Source organism: Toxorhynchites rutilus, chromosome 2 (assembly GCF_029784135.1).
Source record: "Toxorhynchites rutilus septentrionalis strain SRP chromosome 2, ASM2978413v1, whole genome shotgun sequence".
Lineage (NCBI taxonomy): Eukaryota > Metazoa > Arthropoda > Insecta > Diptera > Culicidae > Toxorhynchites > Toxorhynchites rutilus.
The window spans coordinates 27,129,040-27,147,086 of record NC_073745.1 but is presented as its reverse complement, the minus strand read 5'-3'; the positions used below and the strand labels follow the sequence as shown (position 1 = coordinate 27,147,086).

General features: G+C 42.2%; 1 protein-coding gene across 7 annotated transcripts in view; it reads left to right on the top strand.

The window, feature by feature from the left end:
* The window catches only part of LOC129771811 (insulin-like growth factor 2 mRNA-binding protein 1), a 280,305-nt gene that overhangs the window by 205,497 nt on the left and 56,761 nt on the right, over nt 1-18,047 (top strand). The window contains exon 1 of one of the 7 annotated variants that reach the window (XM_055775865.1): nt 204-1,013. The exons of the other annotated variants lie outside the window; for them this stretch is intronic. Coding sequence (XP_055631840.1) covers nt 976-1,013 — 38 coding nt within the window. The 5' untranslated portion in view covers nt 204-975. Of the gene's footprint in view, nt 1-203; nt 1,014-18,047 lie in introns of those variants that run through there. 7 annotated transcript variants of the gene reach the window in all.

Below are 18,047 nucleotides of genomic sequence, written 5' to 3'. Positions count from 1 at the left end.
TGCCCCCTTAGCCTTCGTCAAATTCGCGAATGCAGAAACACGACACTCGCGCCGCGTTTGGATTTGTGTGTGCGCCCGGTTGTTTTTGCACTCGTAGCGAGAAAAAGCTCCTCCACAATGTTTTATTTGTGCTGCGACTGCGAGAAATTAGCCAGAAGAGCGGGGGTCCGATCGGAAAAACTCCGCCGGCGCACCGTCAGTCAGTGAGAATATTCACAGCGCGAATGAGTGTCGTTGCATCTCGTCTCGCCATCGTCGTTAGTCGCGTTCGTCTCGGTCGCATATAATCATTTCGACTCTCCGTTCCGTTCGGAAGTTGTTTTGCTGGCGTTACTTGTTTTCGGCTAATCCGTCATCGGGGTGTACCATATTATTCGGCCATCGCATACTTTGATGTTACTTTTGATGTGTTGTTGTTCTGGTTGACGTTTGTCCTCGAAAGCAGTGGTCAACTAACAAGAAAGGACCTGCCAGTGATTATTCACGATTCATTGCAATTCTATAGTTTCGTCAGTCGACAAGGAATTTGTTCCTCTAGTGGCTGTTGTAAGTGACACTGGCGTGCCGAGAGAACGAGCGAATTAATGTGCTGATTTCGCAACATTTCTATACGGGCTAAGCTAAGCTTAGTGTGTGGTGTGGTGTTGTTTACAGTCGACCAAAGAGTCGAGCTGAGAACGAAAACAGACTGTTGAACGGTGGGACGGAACAACGCCAACGGTGGCTGGCTGGCAGACAGGCAGGCAAGCAGGAATAAGAACCATAACTAACAAACACTCACGTTGGACGCAGAGAGGAGACAGGAAAAGAAGAATAAAACACACACAGTGCTAATGGTGTTGGTTGTTTATTTGGAACAAGTGATTTTTTGTTTAGTGTCTAGAGCAAACTTGGCTGCCGACCACACACTTCAGACGTGTGCAACCGTAGAAGGACGTAGCTGATCCAGAAAACCACACTTGCATTGTGTGTACAATGAACGAAATGATTAGACCAAACAGAAGCAATCAACGGTAAGTTATTTTCGGTATTTGCTGGCAGCACTGGATACCAATGGACTTACGATGGCGCTTATACCGACATATACATAAGCATATAAATTCTTCGCGCTTATCACGCTTTCTGGGTTGGTCACGTTTCCCTTCTAATACGCTCCCTTCGCGCCCATTGCGATCATGGGGAATGATTATAAACACAACAACGCGTTGTTTACAATAGCGCATGGTTTCCTCCCGACCCATACACACAGGGACAGGCGCATGCGAGCGTCGTAGTTTGAAAATTCAATTACAATTCGTTATCAGCGTAAATAAAAAGCCAAACTCGAACCGCTCGAGTCGTCGTTCACTCCAGAGCAATGTGTGTTTGGGTTATACACGACCCACTTCACGACACAAACTTTTTGTTTACAACATTACTGCGCACGATCGATTGCTGCTGCTGCTGCTCGTGCTCGCTTCATCCATCCTTCATCTCCTCCATCGGCGCGTCAGCATGATCCGGAAGTCGCAGTGTCATTGACACTCTTTCCAGTTGTCTGTTTGGGGTCTGTTTTCGAAGGAGCGTTTTGGAAGCATGTGTGGTGTTTGTTTGGTTCTTCTTCACACCATATCATGTTTGTATCTCGTGATATAACCACGAAAAAGAAAATTTCCTCACAGTGTTGTAGCCGAAGAGAGGTTGACTCTGAACGTTTTGACGTAGGACTACGTCTAACCGGAAGATATAGGGGGTGAAATGGAAATCTAGGCACTGAACAAGTAGGAAAAAATGCAAGATTTGGAACGCTTATAACTCGAGCATTTCTCAATAGATCGCAAAGGTTTTTGCATCAATTGATAGGAAATATATCTACGCATCTATCATAACGAATAACATTTCATTTTTCTTGAGATAAATAATTGAATAATTGTGAAATATTAAGCATTGTCAAAATGCACTATGTGCCCATTTTTGATTGGTCCATTTTGTGCTCCTCAAATCGTACCGACCAAAACGGGCAACCAGAGCAGCAGCGAAATAGAATGAAGCACGATTGGAAAGGAAAAAGAAAAAAATGAACGAAACATTGGTCGCAGTCTCACACATGCGTAAATCTCGAGCCAGCCAGTCAGCTTAAAAATCCCCGCTCCGCTGCCGTAACGATCATTCTTTGTGTGGACACCGACTGGACAACATCGTTGCTGGACGGGCTGGACGGCGAGGGATCGAGTGCCTTTCTCAAGGCAAGAGGGCGGAGGTGGTAGCGCTGGAGTAAAGTAGAGTAGAGTTTTCAAAGGGCCTTTCTCAAGGCTAGAGACGAATGAACTTCAAAAGTTTAAAGTCTGTATTATACAATACCTTCCTTCCTTCCGTAACGATCATTCTCATTCAAACCGTACACCACATCGGTTCGCATCACAACACATCAACAAACCAACCCAAGCAGCCATGTCTGGACATGGTAAAGGAGGAAAAGTGAAGGGAAAGGCAAAATCCCGCTCGAACCGTGTTGATCTGGACTTCCCCGCAAGGGTAGCTAAGCCGAGCGCGTTAGTACCAGTGCACCAGTCCACCTAGCCGGCGTTATATAGTTTCGGCCGCCGAAGTGATCGAGTTAGCTGGCAAAGCTGCTCGCGACGATAAGAAAACCCGCATTCGGAACAGACCACATTTGGTTCGGTGGACATCAAGACAACAACAGGCAGTTGCAGCGAGTGGCGAGTGGCAAACGCAATCGCAAAACGGCAGCTGGTAGCAGAAGAAAAAAGTTTGTTCTTTTTACAATCTGCTTTGGTGGCAAATCCAGAACAAGGCGGCATCGAGGGCGTTCGAAATGGGTTTTTTCAAAACCACGAGTACTAAGTTTTCTAAATTGGAACCATTCCATAAAACAAGGCGCTTTTCAGGGCCATTAAACCTTCCAAAAAAGAGTTTAGGAAATACAGTTCAATGCTTTCTAAAACAATATCCAAAATAATAATAAAACACAAATTGATTTTTTCATAATTTGTTTGCCAGGATATGATGAGTATGTGAATTTGGCAGTTGTTTTGAGCTTATTGATTTTCACCAATTCTTAAATTGCTTCTAGATTGAAAGTACAGTAATTTACACTTATCTCGACATTTAGCTAATTGGACGGACATGTAATGCGCCATATTTAGTTGGACATTTTTGTAAACATAGAGTTCGGGGTCCAAATTATGACCCCACATTGAAAGTCGACACTGTACCACTGTCATCGCAAATGTTCAATTACAGGTTAAAATTACCTCCAATCCGATACTGAGTGGTGGTAATGCGACGTGCCATTGAATGTAATTTACTGTAAAATATGTCACAAGCTGGATGGGAAGAAATTTTCCAACAGTGAAAGCTGTGGCGAGTGGCAAATGCAATCGCTAAACAGAAAGGTTTAGCCGAACAAGATGGGTATATCGAGTGATAACAAAACAATAAACTCTTTAGATTGAAGATAATTTTGTGATCCTGAAAAGGACCCTTTTTAGCCTGTATGTGAATCCAACGAGCGAACAAATCGTAATGAATGTATTTTTCTTCTTCTTTCTTTGTTTTTAAGAGGCTTTAAACTTTGCAGTTCATTCGCCTCTAATGTATTTTTTTGCCATCGCTCCCTTTTAACGCTCATTCGTTCGTCTCGTTGGACTCGCCCCTCTGGCTGAGTCTGCCGATTTGTCTCTATCCTGTGAGTGTGTACCGCTAAAGTATAAAACACGCGGACCCCAAAAAAATATTTTATTTTCTTTCAAACCGTAAACCCGTGTGGTTGTACGGCATCGGCATCGTGGACGTAACAAAGGAGGACAAGTTAAGGGAAAGGCAAAGTCTCACTCGAACCGTGCAGGTCTCCAGTTCCCTGTTGGTCGCATTCACTGATTGCTCCGCAAGGGTAACTAGGCCGAACGGATTGGTGCCGGACCACCAGTATACCTAACAGCGATTATAGAGTTTCGGCCGTCTGAGTGCTCGAGTTGGCTTGCAAAGCTGCTCACGACAATCAGAAAACCCGCATCAAGAACAGAGCAGCTTCGGTTCGGCGCTCATCAAGGCAACAATTAGTTTCAGTGAGTGGCAAAGTGTTTCTCCGGCACGTCACATTAAATGTAATTTACTGAACAATATGTCACAAGCTGGATGGGAAGAAATTTTCCAACTGTGAAAGCTGCGACGAGTGGTAAACACAATAGCTAAACAGGAAGGTTTAACCGAACAAGATGGGAATATCGAGTGATAACAAAAACACAACACCAAAGGTTCTTTTCAGAACCATCAACATATTCATAAAGAGTAAACAGTAAACTAATCCATTTTTCAGGTAGATAGGTAGGTATTCACGTAGGAGAAGAAAATAAAACAATGTATTTAAAATATATATTTAACAAAAGCTGTCCCCTTTGTATAGTCCTACGTCACTCCGGTTATGTCCCCGACATTACCCACCCGTCTTTTATTTGTGAGGAAATGTGTTCCGTTCCCGGCTTACTGGCTTAGGCTTACCTACCGGACAAGACTATTGTTCACGGAGGCGTGACTATGGGAGCTAGCTAGAACTATAGTATTTCGGATCGAACCGTATGAAGTTTCAACATACTGACGGACAAGAAGAAGCATCAAAAATCAACTTTAACGTCATTTACCGGATGTACAAATATTAAATCGGAAACCGCTAAATTAAAAATGTTCATTGCGCAAAAAATAAACTCTACTTTATTCGAAGTATTTTCCATCGATAACTATATATTTTTTCCATTTATTTGGTAATTTGGGATGTCACGTCAAAAATAGAGGCGAATGAACTGGAAAGTTTGAAGCCTCTTCTAAACAAAGAACGGAACGGATCGTCAAAGAAAACTGTTCCTCTTCAGAAGCATTCATTCATCAAGCCATTTTCCGACATTTTTGTAAGAACAGAAACGTTGCTCAGCAACGTTTCATCGCCAGTCACAATCCAATGGGTAATCGTCTTCCTTTATATACCTGGCGAGTAGCATTTCACATGTAGTTCGGTCAGCTCAGGTGGAGTGATCTTCTCATTTCAAAATCAATTTTTTTATATTTTGTCAATCACTCAAAGCACTTCGATTCTCCGAGAGCATGTTCACCGCAAGCTTCGACAAGCATTCCATGCTGTTCTGCAGCAGTTTTGCTGAAATGGAAGCGTAAAAACAAGCATAGGTTTAAAGAGCTTTGAACAAACCGATCTGCACGGGAACAGCACAACAACTTAACAACTTAATTTGACAAAGCGCGGAAAAGGCTGTGTTTATTAAAAGCACCGATCGATGTCATGTTGAGTTCCAGAATTGACGTTGTTGTTATGGTGGTACTCTTATGTGGCTTTCGATGATTCACGTCTAGGCCACACAGGGCTATGCGTTTCCGTCTTTCACTTTCAAGGAGGAGAAAATGCTCCCGGTATTGCCGATGGTCCCTTTTGTACTGATATATCCGTATTCATTTCATTACCAAAGTTCGTTTTCCTAATGTATACCAAAGCCTCTTCTAGTTCTTCTGGCTTCTGTCGCGATTCCTCCACCTGCTCCAAATTTTCCCGCAATAATTCGATTCCTAGATAATTTTCGTCAAGCTTTTTTTATCCCATTTGTTTATTTATTTTGGCTCATTAGCATTTTAGCTGTAACAGAGCCGGGCTTTAACCCTTTTACTACGAGCGTCGTCTATGGGCGACATCCGCGCGAAGACCTGTGTGTACGAGTGTTGTCTATAGACGACATCAGGGTGATACTGCACATCGATCACACCAGCGCGATATGCATACTTTTCGGCGCAGTGCTCCGTTCAGCGGTAGCACTTCGACGGAGCACACTGCCGTAGTCAAAGCGTTAATCGTGTACATGTTACATGTTTATGGTTTCTATAAATTGAAAATTAGCCATCTAGGCATAAGAGTATTCTTTCTGTTCTTCCATTGCTCAGCTGACCGGACAGCGGAAACAGTTGATAAGGTCATTGTTGGGTTATTAATAGCACAACAGCCCGACGTTTCTCGCAGAACAGAGCAGTTGTATGGATAAACCGATCTTCATTCGACCTTGGATTGATCTCCATCGCTGATGATTGTTGCGTGGACATAGTTATTCTGTAACAACACAAAGATAATCGATTGAGGGCCCTGAGACTTGAACTCACGATCGATCGCATAGTAAGCGAACGCGCAACCAATGTGGCTACGAAGTTTTTGTTCAAGAAGAAATTATATTAATGTACAGGGTTTTCCATTTCGGGCTTTCGAAAGTATACAGCCCTGCGCTGACAACCGTTTGACATAGCTGTCAACCAAAGCGTCATATCGTTAGTTGAATGTCTGCCTTTTCACAATATGGATCGTTTTAGCATCGCACAACGTGTTAATTTTGATAAATTATACTATAAAAATGAAGAAAAACCTGCAAATGTTTTTCGAGCATTACGTACGGATTTTGGTCGTCATGGACGGCCTACAGAGCACACAATCGCTAATGTAGTGCGTAAATACGAACAAACTGGATCCGTAGCAAATATTGTGAAACCTGTGCATCATCGTAATGTGCGTTCGGCCGAAAATATTGCTGCTGTTGCTGCCAGTGTGGAGGATGACCCGAATGTTTCGATTTCACGGCGTGCTCATCAATTGGGCTTGTCAAACACATCATTGTGGCGAATTTTGCATTTGGACTTGCACCTACATCCATATAAAGTCCAACTGGTACAAAAATTAGAGCGTGGTGACCATGGAATACGTCGGACATACGTCGATTGGGTGAACGAACAACAGCAGCAAAATGCTGAATTTTCGCATCAAATTTTATTCAGCGATGAGGCACATTTCGAGCTCGGTGACTATGTGAACACCCAAAATTTTCGTATATGGGGCTCAGAAAATCCACACGTGATTGTTGAGAGGCCATTGCATCCGCCAAAAGACACTGTTTGGTGCGCATTATGGTCCGGTGGAGTCATCGGGCCGTATTTCTTTGAAAATGAGGACGGCGAGACGGTAACTGTGAATGGTGAGCGCTATGGCCACATGTTAACCGATTATTGTGCCACAAATTGAAGATATGGATACGGATGACATGTGGTTTCAGCAGGACGGCGCCACGTGCCACACAACACGACCGAACATGGCCATATTGCAAACGAAATTATAGGGACGCATAATTTTGCGTTTTGGTGATGCCAATTGGCCGTCCAGATCATGCGATTTCAACCCGCTAGACTTTTTTTTGTGGGGTTATGAGAAAGACCGTGTCTATGCCAACTCTCCGCAAACTCTTGAACATTTGAAAGACAACATTCGTGAAGTTATGACCGAGATACCGCCCCATATGTGCCGAAAAGTCACCGAAAATTACCTGTTCCGGATCAAGGTGTGCGAGAAAGCCCTAGGTGGACATTTGAATGATGTTGTATTTCACACATAATGGCATAAACCAAACTTTAATTTGAAATAAAAGGTTCATCGAAATTCGAATTCTAAGTGTGTTTTATTTCAATTTACTTTCGGAATTTAAAGTTGGAAAACCCTGTATATAACATTTGCATTAAAATGGACTTTTCTCGGATGGTGATAAAAGAAAACTAAGACCGATAATTGAGTTTGAAAAATTTCTCATAGAAGATAATTATATTAGCTCACTTGCAAAAAAAATCTACGCCCTTGCGGTAGCTAAAGAAGAGCGACTTTGACATCCCCTTCTCGCTGAATGTCAGCCACAGCATCACCTTCTTGGTGTGTGAAATAAACTTCACTTCGGAAATCACTTCCTTCGTGCGGGAAGTAAAATACGAAGTACCCTGCCAGTCGTTGCCATCCAGGGTGAGATAGGTCTCGTCGTCCATCACCACCGCCACGTCACGATTCGCCGGAAAAATCGACTTGACCATCTTATTCAGCCGCTGCCGCTGCGTCATTGCCTGCGGCTCCGAGACCAGTGGACGGGACTTCCGCTTCCTGACATGTATGTCCAGGTTCGCCAGGTGCTTTGTCACTGTTTGGCCAGTTGCACCACCCTCCCGGCCAAGCGCATACAGCGATGTAGCCACTTTTCCCTAGATCCTCCTCTTCAGCAACCGTTGGAGCTTTTTGTCGCTCAGGGTCGTCGGCCGTCCGGAACCGGACTTTCTTTCAATGCTCTGATTGTTGTCCAATAGTGCCAAGATGGTGTAGATGCCGGAACGGGCGTATCCGGCGCCCACAAAGTGCCGCACGATGTCCGTTTTCGACGCGGCGAGGTACCGTTCTTTGAACGCACACACTTCTGAACAGAGTAGCTTCACTGTTTTCGCCATCTCAGCTAGAGTTTGACTGATAGAGCTGTCAATTTTTTTCTGCTGACTCATGAGTTACTATGGTTGATGCTGTATGGGTAGTTTCGTCAGTGCGTGTGAAGGTAAATCCATGAAAAATCGGCAATTATTGTCCATTTTTTCAAGGCAAACTTTAGTTCTGTTTTTTTGAGTACTATGATTGCTTACATTGATGCATATTATTTCCTCTTCCATTCTGGAGAGCTTCTAGATTTTCCAAGAAATTGGATTTCGCGGATAAATTCTCTGCTCGTCTTCATCATCGCCTTCTTCGGCGATTTCATCAAGATCGGCAACACAGTACCAGCATTTCTTCTGGTCGACCAGTTGCACTGCGAAGAATTTCCGCCCAGTACTATCGTTTCTGGGAACTTCCAAATACGTTTCAAGGGTAACTTTTGCCGTCTCAACGTAGGTGTTACTTGCGCCATTTTTATCACTAATACTTAGTTGAAACTTCTGACGAGATTCCATCGAAATGTTTAAGACCCTTGAGTATATTATCAATTGTAAGCTCTAGAATACGCGTGACCAATGCCAGTCGAAAGAAATTTCTTAGACGAGAACGGAAATTGGAGCCGAACCCCCGACATGATAATGTGTGATGCTTATCACTCTGCCACGTGATCACTATTAGGTAGAAATCATTCTCCAATATCTTTCTCTTACGCACAATAAATAAGCCGCTAAAGCGAGTCGACGAGGCCTTAAAAATCGACGCCTTATAATTAACACAAGTTCTTATTGGAAACATTCAAGATACTGTATAAGTTGTGTTACTGAAACCAACCTGTTACAAGAATATCTAATATTTCAGTAGAAAGTATTACTATTCGGTATTATTCACTTAACAACCGCAATGTTTTGAATTAGTAAGTTTTTTGTGTGAATAAGATAAACATATTTCTTTTATAGAAATTTGGCTAGAGGGGTCGATGGTATTCCTTCATTCTGGAAAAGGGGTCTCTTGCTCAAAATAGTTAGAGAATCCCTGGCGTAAACGGTATCGTCGAATTCGGGAAATTATTGATCGCACATTATACCTGTGTTCCGACACGACCTTCAGACACAGTATTTCTTCCGTTGGCTATCTATGGAGGAATCTATGAAGAGCTTGATTCCTCAATTTATCATCAGCAATAACGTATGCATTAGAAATGGACTAATTTACGCCTCATTATAAAATGAAGTTGGAAAGTGTTTTTTAAGAGTAAAAAGGAGATCATAAACGTGAATCTATATTTTTTTTGGTCTAGGTCGTGTATGTTTTTTTACATATTCCGATTTTTTTAAAACAGTAAAATTTTAATAAATACGACATGAATCGGTTCAGTAGAACTTGAGATATCGTGTAAGCCAGTTTGAAAAACCCGATTTCGAGAAAAACGCGTTTGAAGTTCATTGGCCATACCAGGTTAGATACCGCATCACTAGAATGGCTTTAACTCGGTAAATAGTAGGATTTTCCATAAGTCCTTTCTAGGGACTAGAAGGGACTTTCTTGAATTCCTAAACTATTATAAAATATGAAGGAAAAAAAATGATTTTTTTCAAATTTCTAGACTAGAATACTCCTTTAAAGTGAAGTTTGAGTGGGTATCATATGTACAGTGGGGTAAAAATCGTGATTTTGAAGATTTTGCTTGAATTTTCACCAGGAATTGTTTATATCGATATTGCAGTGAAATAAGGAAAGGAAAACTTCGATTGAATTGATAGAAACATGGGGGATGGATCAAAAATTAAATTCTTTAAAAAACGAATAAACAAAAATTTTTTGACTCGATTATATACAGTGAAAAGAAATCCGAGACTGTATATAATCAAGTCCGCCCCATTATCAATATGAAACACTGTAACTTTTTTACCCTAAAAAAACTTACAGTGGTAGAACAATTTCGAGGATTTGTAAAAAAAACTTCAAAGTCACAATGATTTTACCGTGTCCGTGGCGTATCATGTTGAGCTTGGCGAATTCCAAACGTTTTTCTTTATGCTTAGGGGTCACGTTTGAAGCTTTGTTCATTTCAAATGTAGCACCATTGGGGATGTTATGTAAAATCTTACGAAGTGTTTGCTTCAAAAATGGTGATTTCAGTGTAGCAATGTAGTGTAGTGAGATGGTGGAATTCTAAGTCAATTTACCAATAGATCGATTTTTTTTACTGTCGTTTGATCGTAGCATAATGTTCTGGATCCTTCAAACAGTGTTTAACGCTGCATTCAATCTACTCAGTTTATGTCCGATTTGCACTGATACCAACGAAGACATGTCGTTATGAGTGTGAAAATGAAGTGCAGCCTAGCATTCGCTACGCTCCTGCTCGACATTTTGGATTACACGGAAAATTCGGATTTCCGTAAACTAAGCGAGACTTTATTTGGATTCGAGTCTTTGACGATTAAAGGGTGTGTCACATCAAATTGCATCACGGAAAAAACGCTGTAGAAATTTAATGTTTAGGGATTATATCTTCAGCTTTCGCTTATAGTCAGATAAGAGTGTATAGCTCACGTTGGCCATGCTTCACTGTCATTTTTTCGTAAATTTGGAAAAATGTCGTCGAACGAAAAAGAGCGTCGTGAATTAATCCTGTACACTCATTTCGAAAATCCGGAGTTGTCACATCGGGACATCGGTAAGATGCTGGGAATCGTCCAATCCACGGCCAGCAGAGTACTAAAACGATACTTCGAGAACCTAACCATCGACCGGAAGGTGAAGAACGGCAAAAATGGATGCTCCGTCAGTGAAAAAGATCACAAGCGCGTAGTTAAGCAGTTTAGACGTGATCCGAGAAGTTCGGTCCGGGATGTCGCCAATAAGCTGAATTTGTCAAGTTCATTCGTCCAGCGGACCAAGCAGCGGGAGGGCCTGCGTACATACAAGGTTCAGAAGGCAAAACATGGTGGGGAAGACGCGAGCCCGGAAGCTGTACACCGAAATGCTGACGAAGCCGCATTGCCTGGTAATGGACAACGAAACCTACGTCAAAGAGGACTTTCGTCAGCTTCCGGGCCTGTTGTTCTTCTCCGCAGAGGACAAATTCAGCGTTCCGGAGGAGATTCGCAAGCAGAAACTATCCGAGTTTGCCAAAAAGTACATGGTGTGGCAAGCGATCTGCTCTTGCGGAAAGCGTGATGACCGGTACGGTAAACGGGCAGGTTTACCTTAAGGAGTGCCTACAGAAGTGCTTACTACCAGTATTGAAGCAGAACGAGGGCCCGACCATCTTCTGGCCGGATCTGGCTTCGTGCCACTATTCAAAGGACGTGTTGGAGTGGTACGAAGCCAACGAGGTCTCCTTCGTGCCAAAGGAAATGAACCCGCCCAACGCGCCGGAGCTTCGCCCAATAGAGAAATATTGGGCGATTATGAAGCAGGCCCTCCGGAAGAACCCAAAAGTTGTCAAATCGGAGGCGGACTTCAAGAGAAAATGGATTTCTGTTCAAAAAAAAAACTACAACCTGACGTTGTACAGAACCTTATGGACGGGGTAAAGAGGAAGGTGCGAGCATACGGGCTTGGGCTCGAAATATGAATAAAAAGAAAATGCCAAAAGTTGTTTAATAGTTTTTATTTTACTGTCTAAAATTTTCAAAAGGATCGGTCTACTGGGCGAATTTCTGCAGCGTTTTTTCCGTGATGCAATTTTATGTTACACACCCTTTAGAGAGTTTAGGGTTCAGTAGGTAACGTCCGTTTTTTGCGTAACACATATTATTCCCCCGATTCAGCACCCTGCAACAGGGCTCTGCATAGTCATAGTCAACTGAGAATAGTCAGCTGACTATCTGACTGACTATACCTGTATTCAGTTAGTAATGACTTTTGGCTTCTTCACGCAGTCTCTCCGCCAAAACGACTAAACAGTCAGTCGGGCGTTTAGTCGCTATCTCCCTCTACCGACTCAACTATATCTGTTCATTCTTCCCAGTCAAATTGTCCTCATTGCATTTGGGAAGTGACTTCCCCCAAAACGAATTCGTTCCTCTCTTTTTCTCTCCTATGTATGTGTGCATGCATCGATGTTTGAGTTCAACGTGGTTTGACATACGCTACAGGTGAGCTAGATTCTTTTGTATCGTAGACGAAACTTACTCACACGTATAAAATAGCGTGCAGTGTGTGTGCGCTATTTTGCATGCTATGTACTAATACTAACGCGAGGACCTTTATAGCGTCTAAGTTCGTTGGTTTGAGTTCACGATGGGTAGACAATACACCGTCCATTGATGGGGTAACTTCTTTTTTGCATCGGAAATCATGTTTTCGTTCCTCTTTATATGGACGTATAAATATATATATTGAATCTATGTGTAAAGTGTATTACAGATAGAGGAAACCATTTTGAATAATAAAACCCACAAATAACAAATAACAGAAACTTGTTGAACTTTTACATTTTCACAACCAGTTCCGAAATGTAATTGACACACATCCTGTGTAGCGATTGTGAGAGCAGATTCGTCTGGTTCGGGAGAAACAAAAATAATGGATGGGTTACACATATGATCTAACCGCAAAGTTGACGTAGAACTGCCGTTGGCTTAGTAATCACTTGTGTTTCGTCAATTATCAATAATCGCAGCTCGGATGTTACTCATTGGGTACGATATGTTGCGCAGAGCTATCTTTTGTGTGTTTTGATTAAATTATTGATTTAACCTATGAATGAATGAAACAATGTACGAATTCAATTGCAAACAAATCCCAATTTAGGTCAATTCATGCATTATGGTAGTAGTTATCGCAGCAAATAGTTATCAACATTTTGCATAATCGTCGAACGGTATGCGTAGAAATTCAGTGAGCTGGCGACATATATCCCTTCATGTCGCTTCCAATGCAGTCTTGAATAACCGAGCCAAAGCGTTGCATTTGTACCCGCTTTTGTAGACCGTGTTAGCAAAATTAATTCCGGAGTGTAAAAATGTATGGGGGTATAAAAGTACTGCTGACTTCCATGTATCTGCAATTTTCCGATTTTCCCAACTTCTTGGTTTTGGAATATGTATTGGGAAAACACATTCCGGTTTGCAAAAATGCAAGCGAGTACAAAAGTATCCGCAATTTGCATCCATTTTGCAATGCCGATTTCCCCAGGCTCCGTGGTTCTGAAGTCTGTGTTACGGAACATTCCGATTTGCAAAAACGCAAGCGAATACAAAAGTACCCGCAATTTGCATCTATTCTGCAAAGCCGATTTCTCCAGGCTCCATGGTATTGAAGTCTGTGTTAGGAAAACATCCACTCATTCCACTTGCTTATATACCGATTGGTGTGATTTCAATAGCCTGTTTTGAAAGCAATTTTAGAGCTATTGAAACAAGTTTTTGAATCGAAAATTAGCAAGCATATAACGCGTATACATTTTATCATTCGAATGAAGTGTTTATCATACCATTTCGTTTAGTTGTTTAGGAGCTATTAATGCTCAGAATCTCGTTCTCCGGCGTAACACTTTCGTTTTCGAAACTTTGAACTTACACCCCAGTATAGAAATGAATGAAAATTATGGATTTTCCACCACAAAAGCATCTCATCTCATAATTCTATTATCAAACTGCTGGCCAAAAGCACAACGAATATCATCGAACGTCCACCGTATTCACCTGACATGGGTCAGGCCGACTTATTGTTTTTCTCTTTTCAAAACTCAAATTATCACACAGAGGAACCTGATTTCAATCGATGAAAAACGTAGACGGAAATTTACGGCAAGAACTAAAGGAAAATTCGTTTGAAAATGTTTTGGAAGATTGACATAAATGTACGCGATAAGGGGCCGCACCAAAGTTTGGATAAAATTGACGAATTCGTCGAAGCTGTCGGTGGCTCGGTGCTCGGAACTAGTTCAGCTTCACAAGGGCAACCCTGGCATCCGCTACGGCAGCTTATCATTTTCCCCCCGGTATGAATGGCGTCCTATCGTGTCGGCGTCGACGGCAGCAGCACCTCCGAAGGTGCAGGCTGAAACCGGACAAAAACAACAACCTCAGCTTCGGAAAGCGTATGGCTGAATGTGCCCAAAAGTCAATATGCTAACTCAAAACAAACATTTGTTATCAATATAATTCAAACAATTTCCGGGCAGAGTGTAAAATTTATTTTCATTCATAAAAATATCTCCGCTGGCTTGGTGGGTAGACAGCAGCAGGCAGGCAAAGTGGAGGCGGAAGGACAAAGCGGACGACAACAACGTCACAGCGCAACGTGTAGACGCGAGCGAGATCGAGCGATCGTCCCGTCGCGGACCGTGCGGGAAAGAATGACAAAAACTGACGACTGACGACGGCTGCAGAAGGCGCAGAGCGAAAGAACGAGGGAGGCAACGAGGTAAGCACCCCGATTTCTCTGCAGAGGAAGTGTTGGTCGTGCGCGAGATGCTGATAGTACTACACATGCACAGCGTATGTAGAGTCAATTACCATACGTCCTCCATCAGTCCGTCTGCCCAGTCAACATACATCCATTGACTCCGTCTCCCATCTCCACGATGGTAATGATCGAGCTCTCTATTACTCGTCGCCGTCGCCAGTTTCCCCTGACAATTTGGATCCGGCGCGAGAAAAGCCTCCAAAAGTTGGCATCTTTGCGTTGCCTCTTCATTTCGACATTTTTGTTTTCGGGATCATCTTCGCGACGGCAGCATCCGTAGCATTCGTGGCTGGATTCGTTCGGATCTCTTTCACTATCTCCTACCCTTCCCAACCAGACCAACCGATCGACCGGAAAGATCGTCGGAATGTGTTGCCTCGTTTCGCGCCGTTTCGATACGAATCTTTGTGGCTCTCCCCGCGAGCCCCGTCATTCACCAAAGTGGGTTCTCTCATCCTCCGGGACCTTCCCATACGCAGGAAGTTTTTCTCGATCAACGATCGCGCTGCAAATCGAATACCAAAGCAACATAAAGCAATAACAAAAATACCATCCCAGCCAGACACGATCGTGGTCGTCGTTTCGTGTGTGTGTGTCCACGAAAGCGAGGAAAAGAGGGAGACATAGAAACGCAGCGACTTCAAATTCCAGGAAATGCGGTTTATGAATGCGGCCCTGGGTAAGTGTCTCAGGATGGGTTTAGACTAGGGATATATTCATGTGAAGAAATATGATGAGATTTATAGAAATCGCATCAACCGTTTACACTAGCGTGAACTTCTATAATGAATATATTCATATTTTCGGTGAATTTATTCACCTGAAGTACAACTGCATCCAACTTTAGTGATTTCTCACCAGTGAGAAATTTACAAGCATTTACATATGCTGAATTTATTCAAGTTATATATACCTCGAATAAGTGTATCATATTTATTCTCACCCGTTTAAATCTATTTTCACGTGAATAAATCCATCTATAGCTATAGATCTCCCTAATGTAAACCCGCCATCACTCGCGGAGTGGCGTCACTTTCGGTTAACCTGTACAATTTGACAACAACAACGTAAGTACGTAAAACGTAACAAACAAATCACAAACGATGGAAAGTACGCGCTGCCTGCACAGATCGAAAACAACATCGATTCAATCCAAGATCCTCGGTTGCACCACCAGGCCTGCATGAAACGTGATTGTCGCGCATTTCACAAACTCGCTCCCCCCCACTAGGGATGTCCTACAATTGGCAGCTTTTCCACTATCTGCCAGTGCACAGCCCTAAACCACCACACTCGGAATTCCTCAGAAGTCCGTGTAACCCACTTGGGTTATGAGGTGCAAGTTACCCGCCAAACCGAACCGAACACTGGATACCTACTTGAAATATGCACAAATTCCTTCAATCTCGCACACGTTCTCACGCCCAGCCAACCGACCGGCGGACCGACCGACCGATGGCCGACGGCGGTCAGCCACTAACAGCCATCATTGCCTTCCTGGTAAAAGACGGTGATGGCGACGATGGCGTATACGACGTTTATCTTTTTACCTTGATATAAGTGAGTACACATTTCTAACGGTTTTTTTTTTGCATATTTTCGGTGTCTGTTTTCCAACGTTGTTGTTGTTTTCATCGTCGTCGTCGTCGTCGTTGTCGATCGGTCGGTCGGTCGGTGCGCCGGTGTTTCTTGGGTTTCACCTCAGACTAGTTCGATTAGAATGGTCTATCTAACGTTAATTGACGTACAGCACGATTGATGAGAGCCGCTGAAACACAGACGCACACAAACAGCAGATTCAGCAGCCGTCATCCGTGACGCTCGGCGGCGGCGGCAATGGTGAGTGTGTTTCTCCACGTGTTCCGAAGGGCTGCTTGAGAGCGCTGCTGTGCGATGGCGCCAGCGAAATCGTGCGCGTGAGTGGGATTTTCTGCCTCCATCGCGCGATGCATCGCTGAGGAATGCATATTGAATACTTGGGCCGATTGCAGAAAAATAAACGATATCGTCCAGAAAGTTGTTTGAATGAAATATTAATGATGTATTCGTCAATGCACAATGGTCCAGGAGATGTATTTAAGTGGAAATTACCATTTAGAGCTCGACAGTTATTCTCTAGACAAAAACTGTCTTCGACAAAGTTGTTACATATGATAAAGCGCTCATTTTTATGTTATCAAAAATAGGGTAAATAGTCCAAAAATAGTCCCAGTTATTTGAGACATCTTTGTAGAACTAAGTTTTTTTTTCTATCTCTTGAAATAATCGATATACAGGGTAACTTCGATATAACGTACATTTTACTTTCAAAATTGTACGTTGTATCGAATTGTACGTTATATCGAAGCATAATAAGGAACCCTGAAACATAGCTTATATTGCTTTATTGTGTTGCTGTTTGAGTAAGGTTGATGAATAAAATCAATAAGAAGACGAAGCCAACTTTTCTCATGATGTTTCCCTTCGTTCTGTTGATTGAAGTTTGTTTCATTTAGAATTCGGAATCACAAAACGGTTGTATTTCGGGATTGGTTAAAGTTACAACACAAGCTTTGTTATAAAAATACAGATAATCTATTGTTCTTTCAGAAAAAAAATTTTGAAAAAAATTTTTTTTGGACTTTGATAATGTGTACGTTATATCGAGGTAAAATGTACGTTATATCGAGTGACGCTATATCGAAGTTTCCCTGTAGCGCCTTTTTCTAAGTTACGTTAGGGTCACCATGAAAAAACCTGTTTTTTGCTCTAACTTTTATGTTTCAAATTCTACATACAAACTGCCTTCGAAAGACTTTTAGAGCTTATTTATACATACATTTTGCGATGCAGAACTTGTCAATATCTCAACTTCACTCAAAGTTATTGATATTTCTTCTCCGAAAATAAGCTCTCTTCAATTGTTTGTCCTTCTTTCTGGGGCAAACATAAACAAAGTTTATTGATGGCATTTGAAAGAGCATATTTCACTCTATATGATGTGTGATTTTCAACACTATGTTATTTTGTGTGTTTGAGTACCGTTTTGTCTCAAATTCCGAACACTTAAGCTTTGATGGCATTTAAACTGTGTCTCATTACTCAAAATGGTACTTTTCGCGAAATTCATTTGATTTTTGGATACAAGAGAGCCTTCTTTTTCATTTGACTACAAAAAAAAAAGATTTACAAATATGTTTTCATGGTGCAAAACTGAGAATTACACTAATCACATTTATATCAAATTCCGAACACCATTTTTGTCGCTGACTCATATTCCGAACACTTTTTTCTCATATTCCGAACAGCAAAAATGCATTTAAAAAAAAAATCATAACTTTTAAACTACTGAATCGATTCATATGATCGATAT